Genomic DNA, 12,527 nt, shown 5'->3' with positions numbered 1-12,527 from the left:
ATTAATATGTAAGAGACAATTTAAGGTTTTATTTTTAAAAGTAATGGATCGCCAGATATTTTTTGGTATGCATTCCATGCTGCTAGCCTGCCACCACAGTAGAACATCTCCATCTCTACCAAAAAATAGCATAACAACGATCAGACATCTTTGAGAAAAAACAATTCCCTCTGCTGAGAAATTCCATCCTATAGTGAAAACTCCTTCCTTCTAATATACTTTCACATAGGGTTATGTGAAGTTAATGATGATGAAGCACATATTAGAATTGTTTTCTCTGTTTCAAGACAATTTTGGGCAGGAAAGGCTCCAGTTTCTCTGCTTGTCAGTTAGGCTTCTTATATTTTCATGTGTTTCTCAAAGGAGAGTCTCAAATTCCCCACAGAAAAGCAGGAGTGAAATATAAGCCTTTCTTCCTTGCCTATCTCCTCAATAGCCAATACTATTAGTCACAGGCAGAGAGAGGAGGATTGACCAAAATAGCGTCTAAGATAGAAGGTGCACTTTTTTAGGTCTTTCTCCCTTTGCCAATTGCTCATGTCACTTTCTTATCTTGCTGTGCCAGAGATGTGCGGATTCCTAGGAAAATGGACCCTAAAATTGCTGTCTCATTCTTAGATACAGCTGCATACTTCAGTATATTCAGGAACAGAAATTTCACTGTTGAAAGAATCCTCTTGAAGGCATCAGGACACCTCAGCCTGAAATACAGCATTAAAAGTCTGGGAAGGGGAAGAGAAGAGGAGGATCAGGGCTGTTGATTAAAGTCTCTTCAGCTACGAACAACCGTTTCTCTTTTTTCTGCCCATGAGTCATGAAAACAGTATCAACAGGCACAGACTGATTTCTGTACCTCATTAGTGACGTTAATATCTTGGGCATCCTGTGGATATTCTGGTTCTGATGCATGTAAAAGTAAGGAAATACCTGCCAGTTGACAGAGATTATACTTCTGTAAAATACCTTTACCTGATCTTTCCAAATATTATATGGAAAATTATCATTACTCACCCTGCCAAAACAGTAGCCTGACGTGTAACTTGACTACTTGGATGTACTGTTGCTCACAGTTAAGTAGCTTGTGGGTGAAAGTAATTGCTCGGAATAATTTCAGACACTGTAATTTAAAGATCAGATTCAAAATATCCACAAAGCACTTTACAGTCACACCTAAATCTTCACATCGTCAACTTCAGTCATAAAACTGGATACACATAACATTCTGCAACGTCGTGATTTTCTGAAAACGGAGTTTTCCCATATGAAAGAGACTGTCTTCACTGCTGAGAACCATTTAAATATCTTGTGTTGACTTTCTTTTCAGCAGCAATGGAAATTCTGCATCTCAGAACAGTTAAAAGCACCAGCATGCATATTACACGAAAATTCCCCGAAGTACTGTGATTTTTTTCCCAGAATGGAAAAAAGCTTTCTGTTTTTTTTTTTTTTCATTCCATCCTACAGAATGCAAGCTTTGCTGTTGTTTGAAAATAAAAGGAAAAACACTTTTCTAAGACCATCCAGAGAAAGTCTTTCTCCTACAAGAAAGGACACAAACAACTGCAAGATCTTCTCTCTATCTAATTACAATATACAACGCTTAAGCAGTGCAATTTTATTTAAGTCTATGCCTTACACATGGGTTCATGCATACAACTACAACTACATCTCTCAGCCAGCAGTGACTGACACTCAGATCACTTAATAGCAAGGTATCAGGGCACAAACACCACCATTTATGAAGAGATAAATGTGCTCCCTCATCATTCTCGATAAAGACTGAGCAATAGTCAGAAATTACAGACTCCCTCATGCCTATCAGTTGCACCAGATTCTTGCTGGAGGTGCATCTGTGGAAAAATGAAAGGGAAACGTGTGCTGCACGGGCCAACACCAAGACTCAAGCCAACATAAGACTTCCCTCAGAAATGCTAATCCTGTTCTTATTCATTACTCTTAAAAGCATTAAACCAAATACTAATGATGTTTCTCATCATCTCCCCCAGCTCCCCCATACAGGCATAAAGAAGTGCCATTTCCGTATTACACTGCTTTATTTCTGAGCCAATAATTATAATTTTGTTAATAACAAATTCTGTCAAAATACGGCACTCAACTCACTTAGGCAGTAAGACTGATTTTAAATATGCCAATCTAAATATATATTTACACAAGCCTAAGTGACATTTACTTGAATGCTGTAAATTATTGTATATCTTAAGTAAACATATTTACATGGCTTCTTTACAACAGATTTCTAATACTGTTGGAAAAAAGCAAACCTGAACATGCAGACATTTCTATGTCAATAACATTAAGATTATGAAAATAGCAAGAGATAAGACTTAATATAAGCCCACTGTGCCCATTTTTTTGTTTGCTCATTTTATCAAAGCATGGTCTGAAAGACAAAATATATCATCTCCATAGCTGGCTTTCTGGATACTGTTAATTGATACAATGCAATAAACCCAGCAACAATCATTATTGGACAAACAAATCAATTTTGGAACCAAAAAAGCTTTTTAGTATACTTATAGTAATGCAAAAACTCTGGAGGTTGGCATAACCTTTCAGTGCACAGATAGTACACCATTGTCAGTGCAATTACACAGAAACCACCATTTCCCAAGTTGATCTGGTCACTGAGTTTTTGCCATGTACTGAAGAGAAGCTGGATACCTTACAGCCCCCAAAATGTATTTGATATTTACCAATAACCAGAGAAGGGGTTAAATGGCAAATATTAAAGGTAATTGTTTTTAAGTCAAAAAGAAGAGAGGACCTGTGCTGTTGAGAATCATTACTACTGGTTTGATTGTTTTAGAGACTTTGGGTTTCCTTTGCATTGTATTTACACTTTGCAGGCTTTTAATTAAAGAGAGGGGCTAGGGTAAGAACCTAAATAGCCATTTTTAAATACTAAAATAGCCATTTTTAGAGTAACAAAATACAGATTTCAGTTATTTAGGATATATGCTTTCCAGTAAGTTATGTTTTCACAGAAAATAGATAAGCTGAAATAATTATCTCCTAAAGCAATGACTTACAGTTCTCAATTTTTCAAATTAGATATTATTTTGTGCACATTGCCTTAACACAGTTAGCTGACTGTTTGATACAAAGTAACAAGTGCGGCTAATGATTGGTTTTATAAACTCTTTAATTTGAAGAGAACATCTGTACTAAGTAGAAGAAAAATTTTGAAGACTTCCAAGCATGCCTCCTTACAGGGACATCATCATCATCATATCTACCTTGAACTTATTGCTACAGCTTTCTCTGCAGTAGAAATGTAACATCATCTGTATTTCCAGGTGAAAGTCATTCATCGCTCAAAGCTCATATGGAGAGTCCAGAGAGGCCGGCACTGGGGCAGGGGAGGGGTGGAAGAAGCCTTCGTTCACAATCCCATGCAGTAACTACCAGACCATCCCTGCAGAACTTCACACTCAAAGACTGCAGTGGAAATTCAGCATTTATGGCTATGCCCATTAATGGCACCACCTTTTCTCCCAAGTACAAGTCACACGGTTGCCATCTTGGTCCACTGAATAGCCTGTGTTGCCATGCATGTTATTTGCCTACCATGTAATGGCTGTTTGCACACTGAGCAAAGTGATCCTCTCTTCTGTGTATGCTAAATATTCACTTTTGTCAAAGTATGTAGTGATTTATACCTAGGTATTATTAAATGTACAGTAGATATTTTCACTTCAAGATACAAACAGCGTTGGCAATGACAGAAAAGCATTATAATTATGGGAAGATAATGTATAATGGATTAAGTTTTTCCTCCTGTATTTGGAATACTATTTCTATTAGCTTGTCTAAAATGAGAGTCCCTCTTATTTCTACCTCAACCTATTCTGTAAAGCATGAAAACAGACAGTCGCCTCTTTTGGGCAGATCGTGAACAGAACAGTCTATTTCAGAGCCCAGCTTCTTTCAGATTTCTAATTTCAACAACCTTACAACAAAACAAATAAGCTAATGGCTTACAGAAGTTACATCTCACAAAAAGAGTGTTCAGGAAACACACGCATTTCTTTTTATTGCAAACAAACGGTATCCAGCTCGATTCTCCTCTTATTTGGACATGAGATAAATCTGTTCACAGTTCCAGTTGAAAATCTTTCTTTTCGGTAATAGTTAATAAAAACAAAACAAACAGGAATAGAGTCACTTTTCAGAATAAAAAATAAAGATTATTTGAGAAAAGTTAGCCTTACCCACAAATTTCCATCTTTTTTTTTTGCACAGCTTCATATCTAATCACCATTTCCACCATACTGTAATGAAGTGGCTGGATACACCAGGCTTAAAGGTCACCTCTGGCGCTGCACAGTACAGGAAAAGCCTCTTCTGTACCTCTGCGACTCCCCTTTTCCTTCCTCCTCTGCGAGTGGTATAAATGCAGGGACAGTCTCTTTCTAAGGAGCTCCTACCTTCCCTCAGTCCTTATTGCCAGGACTACTACATTCTTGTTTTAACTGACTCTGTAACACAGTCTTGGGACGCAAGATGCCAAAAGCTATCTTCTCTCTATTACCAATCACACTGTTGAGAACCCAGATTAAGCTGCGTTTAGAATTCACATACTAGCAAAGAGATTGGTTGTAAACTAGCAGGTCCAGGTTTAACAATTTAGCTATCAAGTAATTTAGCACAGAGTAATTTGAAAACCTTGCATATCTCTGCAAAATATTTCTTCAAATAAAAATGCAATGCAATAAACTGAAATTAGTTGCATCTCTCCCTTCACCAAACTTGTTTTATTCCTTTCTTGTCCTTTTATATAGAGACAAAGGATTAGTAGGAAAAATGGTAAAAATAGTTTGTTTAAAAGATGGCATTAATATACCCATGTTCAATTAATAAGCACCACCATTCATTGCATTAAGAATCAATGCTACAAATACGCTATTCATATCTTACATTTCTGTTGGTCTGTAGCCCCTCATTTAATGTCATTTCTTAAAATCATATTCTCTACAGAAAGGTCACAAAACTTTGTTATTCAGGTCCACAGAAAGTTTTGCAATTCAGAGACTTAAACAGTATTTCTTTTATATTCCTTCACATACCATCAAGACCATTATGATGGCTGTAGTTTCTTTTTCCCAGAATACTTAGTGAAGAGTGATTGGAAGGTGCAAGCAGACGTTTTGCACTTGGACTTTGAAGGCTTGGTGTTGACCTGATTACATTGGGTTTCACTGCAGGATGAATCTCTGAGACAAAAGAGAGAGAGAGATCGTACATACTTGATTAAAAAAAAAAAATAGACTATTCAACATTACATTTACATTTAAATTTCTAGTGAAAGGAAAGAAAGTTTATTCAGCATGAGTGTGTTTACAAGACCTTCAATAACAATTCAAACACAAGTCTTCATACCTACAGTTCTTCCAAATAAGAAAAATCTATTTCACTTTAGATTGCCCAAGTTCAATACTACAGTGTAGACGTGTAAGGATTTCGGAGATCAAAGAATACAAATCAATCTGAAACAGGTCTGTGTTTACATTTTCCTTCCATTCTGAGGTTTGTATTGCAGCTACACACCTACAGCTTTTTAAGCAAGCAAATAAAAGCATTTTACTATAGTGAAATCACCTCAATACCTCAAGCTATTAAATATTTTCTGTGACAATAACAAGTTTCAAGAGATCTTCCCAAACACAAGTCACAAGGTGCAAGAAGTCAGGGACCCAGCCATAGCAGAGCTCTGAAGCTAAAACTACCCCAAAACTGCAGCAGGAACACAGAAATTGTTAAGACTGCACTGGGTTCCCCAGGTACTGCCAGGCTCCTATACAGAGTCCTTACTGGGGAGTTTCGGGCATCCCAGAGTATCTAATACGGTTCACGGAGTAGGATTATTTTGGAGAAGGAGGAAGAAAGGTGGGTAAGAGGCAGTGAAGTGCATCTGGCCAGCACACTTCAGGGTGGCAGCTGATGTGTTTGCCAAAAGCTGATACAGTTGTATGGAAATTCCTCAGTTATCTGCCAGATAAAAGCGGCAAAAGCAAGTCTCCGTAGAGCCTGATTGTCCTTCACCAGGAATTTGCTGAACCAATTAGCTTATTCCCATCACATATTTGGGTTCAAAAGCCACCGCTGTGTACATCCTTGGACAGACCCAAATTTGGGAGGGAAGTCAGACTGCCCGAGGGCAGGTCCCCGTCCCTCTGACCCAGCCACGGGGCACCAGCTGCCAGCGCTGCGCAGGTTGCGAGGTGCTTGCAGCCTGATTGCGGCCGGCCGCCCGCCCAACTGCCCCACGGAGCAGAAGAGACCTCTGGGCTGACAACGTGTGGGCAGGAGGCCTGAGAGATGGATCAGGAGAGCCAACTGTCCACAGGGAGTAAGAAAAGAAAAAAGAAAAAATTCATTTTGCACTCCCTGAAGTGGAAGTGCTCCTTTCTGCTTTTTTTTTTTTTTTTTACAAAATAAAGTGTAGAACCAGGGAATATGCAAAATCTAAAGTGAGGCCAGGTATCCAAGGAGGAGGCCCTCCAGCCTCTGCTGTTCACAGCTATCATGCAGGAGAAACAGAAACCATTGCACAAAGTCAAAGTCCACTGCGATAGCAGATTTTTTCCTCTTTCACAAATGCCAAGGAAATCCGATATCCAAGCGCTCGCCTGCCCGGCCTCACGCTCTCGCTCCCACAGCAAGCCTTCACATGCAGCCGGCAGGCACCCAGCCCGGGTCACCCACCCCGACCGGCAACCAGCCGTGGCTGCAGGGCAGGCTGGGGGTGCGCTGCCCTAAGTCACGATAACCTTTAAAAGGCAGAAATAGAAAGGCGCGACAGCCAAACAGTTTCATCAGTATCCAAATAGGTGCAAAGGAGTAAGATGGCCACAGTGACTTGGTCAGGCTGTACTGGGAACAGCATGCCAGGAGAAGACAATGCCAACAATTTTCACATTTGAAAAGACTCTGCTTAATTGTTAACCATTGGTTTGGTCAGAGCTTGCAACCATAGTCTGAAAGCATGAACACCCTCATCCAAGATGCTTCAAGAGGGTCAGATTAGAAAGAGTAGGCTAGGGCAATGCACCGGCCAGGTGTTAGAATAGCACAGAGCTAGGGTACAGGTAATTGCTTCTACAGGACTGTAGATTTGGGGTGGAGGGGTGTGGGCTGTGTGTGTGAAGGCCAGTTTGATGTCACCAATCTCACCACTTACTTAGATGAGAGCTTCTTCCTGCTATTCACTGCAGTATTCATCTGCTCTTCATATAAAAGAGTTTAGGAACACCAAGCTCCCAGCAGATTTCATGGCATGGCCCATTTTTCATGCTGTAGAGAACAAGCGCCTATTTTGTGTTTTTACTAAAATGGGAACAGAGGGGTGCTTAATGTTATGAACGCTACCGATTGCTAAAGCAAAACTTTCAACTGAAATAGAAAGGTTTGCACTGTTTGCTGTAGATTATTGGAATTTGGATTCTAAAATGCTTACTTGGCAATCTTTTCCAATTTTCTAAAGGAAATGATTAATTTTCAGGGCTAACACCACTAAAATATTATCTCTCTCAAAGAGCTCCAGCAGCATCCACAATAATCCCAGCAGCTGGATCAACATATGAGAACTTGTAAACTGCTTCTGTCTACAGTGTATAGGAGATATAATTTTACGTTTTCAGGATGAGAGAACAGTTGAAGAAGAAAGCCTGCCCTTCCTTTGACTTTTCTTCAGTCTGGAGGTCACTAATCCTCCGTTAGTTTACCACAAAGGCTGTCCTTTCTCTTTCTGCAGTAGAGGAAGGTAGAAAGAACAAGTTCTTTTAAGTTCTAGAAAGGAACTTAATTAAACAGCCAGGAGCGCTTCCCAATGGATTGAGTCCTTCCTGTGGGGTCTTTACACCGCACACTCACTCATCCTCTACATACAGACTTGCTTCAAGTATTCGCGTGCTTGCTTTAGATCAGCACTTTCTAACTAGCTGCTTCACCACCCCTGAGAGAGGTAATGAGGCATTTCAGGGGTTTTGCTTGAATTATATTATACCATCATATTATTGTATTATGGAATAATAGTAATTAGGGATCTTTAATTCCTGCTGCTATTATCCTTGCTCTATTGCCTAGTACTTGACTGAAAATCTCCCAGCCACCTGCACCTTCTGCTAACTCAGTGAACTAATGATAACATCCAAACAATCCAAATTATCCCTTCAGCCACACAACGAATAACCAGTCGGCCAGATTCAGATTATATGATCATTTCTGAAATAAAAATAAAACAGAGTAAGAAACAATACTTGAACAACCTATTAGGAACCTTTATTATAAGACCAGGTTGCAGCCTCAAACAAGTAATTAGCAACAACAACTCTAAAAATTTCCATTTCCACTAATGTCACTAGCGTAAAAAAAAAAAATCCAAAGCAAATAAAGCGAAGTCAAAGTCTCCTACTGAGTCGCTTAAATAAGCATCCTGGATTCCAGAGGTGCTTAAGCAGCTGCACCTCTCTCTCATCTCATCTCCTCAACATGCATCCCAGCTGGAAACGTTAGCCTGGTTTCCTCATAACTAGGAGGTAATACAGGACATTTAATTAGCCAGGGGTTCCCCTTAGGGGGTTTGTTCAGTAAGCACAGTGACGACTGAAGAGATTACAGGGGATTAGCCCCAGCTCTCTAGAGGACAGGGCCTACTTTTAATGCTTAACCTACCTCACCTGAGGAACTGGCAGCCAAGAAGCAGAACAGGGATAAAGGGAAGGGATGACCGAGGACGTGCAGGGCACTGAAATCCTCTCTGCCCTACCAGCAGGGCTGAAAACAGTAGTGCCCTGAGAGACACAGTTAACTGTATTCCAATAAATGGCTGTGGCAATGGCATGGAAATAATTTTAAAAAGAAAATAAATACCTCCTGCATAAGCTGTGACATGATAGTTAATGCTAAATTTTATGAGAAAAATAATGCAAGCATTACTTATTCACTGGAACATGCAAACAAACATCCCAAACAAACAAAAACCCATCACTAACTAAACTAAAAAAAAACCCCACCAAGCTAAATGGCAAACAAAAAGCCATTTTCTAGCCACCCTTATACAGCTAATTCAGATGCATGTCCATAACTACACCGGGGACACTTCATATCCCTGCAATACATATTATTTACCTTCAACTGTAGCGAGCTACCTTCACTTCCCATACAGTCGAATGCTAAGCAGTCTCTACAGATACCTGGTATATTTTAGCACTGTTAATCTTCTACAAAACCTTCACCTAAGTACACATAATGCTGTCTGACGCTGTTCATCCATTTACTCCCATTAAACCTACAGACTTATGCTCCCAGAGGTACCAAGACAACCCCTGACTGACTAAATAACATGGCACTAAAAACCTGCAGTATCTTCTAAGATTACATATGCTGCTGTTTCTTCTTTTCACTACCCAAACGGGGGGTCAGCCGGATGAACCATCCATCTTCTGCCGGATTCCCCCTGTCACAACCACAGCTCCACCAAGTCAATCAAAGCAGTCCTTTCCTCATTCACTCGAATGACAACATACATAACGCACACAGCTGGGATGCCTGTAGAAAATTATTACCGGCTTTTTTCTTAAACTCAGGGCAGGAGGAATCAAAATGCAGTGAGAGTGGGCATTAATTCTTCATTACCCAGTTTTCTGAAGTTTGGATTTTGTTAAATTCAATGTTCTGGAAGAACAGTTATAACTACATTAATAGCTGATTTCTATTTCAGTAAGTCAAGAAGCTGCTATTGTTTACTTTGTTCTAGTACAAAAAATAACTCCTGTTGATTGAAATTTTGAGAAAAACATTTAGACTGAGTTGAGTTCTACCCTCAGCTTTACTTCTGTGGAATGGGATTAACACTGCAGAATTACTCACTGCCGCTCTGATCAATGGATAGATTTCTATATTCATTTGAGGATTAATATAAAGCCTCTGGGGTATCCCATCTCTCATATGATTATGTAAATATTTAATAGTCAGTGGTGGTTCCTTGCAAAGAGGACTACTTTCATTTTTTAAATAAGGAATCACAGTTACTTGAATTTCTCCTTTCCCTATTATCTTATGTGAGTACCATGATCTCCTGGCTATGAACTCAGTACAGATTTCATTGCATCTTTTAAAATTATGTCATCAAATTAAGAGATCAGTGTCTCATCGTGGCTGAAGTCTGCTCCTTTCAAAGTACATGGGAGTATCACAAGTGGATTCAAGGGACACAGTAGAGTAGCACTGAGCATACTGAGTATCTCATCTCCCCTTTGAGTGTTTATTTATTTAGACTACCAGAATATTTTTCACGTTCTAAATTACATCAGGTTTCACTCTGCCATTTTAAACTAGTATCAGAAGGCCTTCTGCCTACATCCTGCAAGTTCAATCATCCCATTTTGCAATTCATAGCAGACCAGAATTTTTATTAATATATTAACTTTATAGTTTTCTTTTCACTACAAGCATAAATCTCTCATTCTATGCATACAAGATTTTAAAGTATCAGTAAATACTGAATGTTTATTTAACTCATTTTTTCCTCTGGAGGCAGATACCCACCTAAATACCCAATGATACATGACAGCGGTTTTCTGGTGCTTTTGATCTTCAGAGGATTTCCAGCAACTTCACAATGTCGGTCTGCATCTGAGAATTTTAAAGAATGAAACTCAGTTTAAATATTCTACCATTACAAATATAATTAGGATGCACCAACCAGTTTCTGACCTACATTTTTACCACAAATTTCTTTTTAGCACATATTCTTCTTTTTTTCATCAATGCTAATAATGACAGATATTTAAAGGCAGGCCATGTCCTCATTCATGCAAGCGATGTTATGATTTTTTTTTTTAAAGTTAATATAAGTTCTAACACAAATCTAATTGCATTTTTTGCCTACAAAGTCTTTTCAGAGACGGTCAGCTAGGCAAATGAAACACAGACAAAAACATGAGTACTAAAATAAAAGCAGCTCTGGCTATTAAAAAGAATTTACATGGAATTCTTCATTGTTTTCTACAACCTTGTCTGGCCCTAAATAGAGTAATACAGAGGTAAGAAGGATTTAAAGTTGGGACTACTGACTTTGGTCATGTACTACTCGCATGGTACGGTGATTCATGTAATTTTTAATAAGTAAAACAGAACACGGGGGCTATCATGGCAAGATGAAGCTTAAAAAAAAACCCAAACCCCCCCAAAACCCTTTACTGTATACTCTTGAACAAAGCGGTCAATTGTAACCAAGTGTGACAGAGCTCAAAGGTCTCAAAGATAGGAACTTCCTGCAAAGTAAATGAAAATAAGCAGTTCAGTAACTACCTTAATTTGATGCTAAAACTATGAACTCGCAACTTAAAAGTACTGCGAATACACAAGCAGGGAATCCATCTAAATGCCCCAAACACAGAAGTGTTGCTATGAAGAGGCTCATGCTTAGACAACGGAGTCAATCAACCTAAGGCAAAAGCTGACAAGACACTAGGTTTCATTAAATAGTTTCAAGACTACTGGAACTAGATTATCTTTTTTTTTTTTTTTTTTTAAACTACTCAGAATGATTGGGTTATCTGTATTCAAAAGCACATAAGCACTCCCCGTACAGGGCTTCCAGCATCCCTAGAACAAAAAAATCATACATCCCTTTGTACAAAACTGTGTTCATATGTTGACTCTGTAGATCTAGAATTCCCTCACATGGCATTACTTCGCACATATACATACCTATGTGTACACCTTTCTTTGTATAGGTTTCGCATGTGCACATGCAGATCTCCATTGTCTTAACAAGCTTTACAAGAGCTAGATATTATAAATAGATTATAATAACTGTAATTCCACTTTGTCTCCACCTTCTGTTTTACCAAAATGTTCCTGTTTCTTTTATTCCAGCACAAGATATGGAATACATAGGCACGTGAAGAGGATAAGACACCAGATAGAACAATCTACATTTGGGAAAAAAATCCCAAAATTTACAATCTCCATGTATTCTATCTAGCTATAGGCAAAAAACTTGTAGGTCATGATACCACAGCAATGACTGGAAGAACCATTTCAATATGTTCACAGGTGTTTTTAATGCAGCAGCCAATGCATAACTCCGTTGAACATAGTAAGGAAACTACTTGAAATTCTTACATGTGCTAAGCGTAAATGGTATCTGGTATCTGCAAAGCCCAAAGGTTCCAGAGCCCTAACGCTGAGTACACAAAGTACTTTATTATTTAACCTTAATAACAAAATATACTGTTCTCAGTGAAAAAAATGCACTGAACCTAGTGCCTGGAATATTTTTAATATTCCACAACACTTGAAATATTTTAAGTGACAGAGTAGAACGATGTGTCTCCACTGTCTCCCTTAGCACAGACTATACAGTGAGTATTTTACAGTTACTTTGGGAACAGCAAAGCATCGCTTAAGAAGTAATTAGCAAGAAAATTTTCCAGCTACATGTCTTCACTGTAAAAAAAGACACTGAATCATGGTGAGCTATTAATATGCTGACTGGA

At 38.8% G+C, this 12,527-nt stretch overlaps 1 protein-coding gene across 7 annotated transcripts in view; it reads right to left on the bottom strand.

Annotated features, from left to right (window-relative positions):
• The window catches only part of MTA3 (metastasis associated 1 family member 3), a 144,195-nt gene that overhangs the window by 37,078 nt on the left and 94,590 nt on the right, over nt 1-12,527 (bottom strand). For all 7 annotated transcript variants that reach the window (XR_015708583.1, XM_087776211.1, XM_087776210.1 and 4 more), the window contains exons 15-16: nt 10,570-10,656; nt 5,088-5,234 (exon numbers count right to left, since the gene is read on the bottom strand). Coding sequence is in view for 6 of the 7 variants with exons in the window: in XM_087776211.1 (XP_087632337.1) it covers nt 5,088-5,234; nt 10,570-10,656 (234 nt within the window). In the remaining variant the exon portion in view is untranslated. The remainder of the gene's footprint in view (nt 1-5,087; nt 5,235-10,569; nt 10,657-12,527) is intronic.

This window comes from Nipponia nippon, unplaced genomic scaffold (assembly GCF_047370975.1).
Source record: "Nipponia nippon isolate SJK-2023a ecotype South Korea unplaced genomic scaffold, ASM4737097v1 scaffold_4, whole genome shotgun sequence".
NCBI lineage: Eukaryota > Metazoa > Chordata > Aves > Pelecaniformes > Threskiornithidae > Nipponia > Nipponia nippon.
This window is presented reverse-complemented; position numbering and strand designations above follow the sequence as displayed.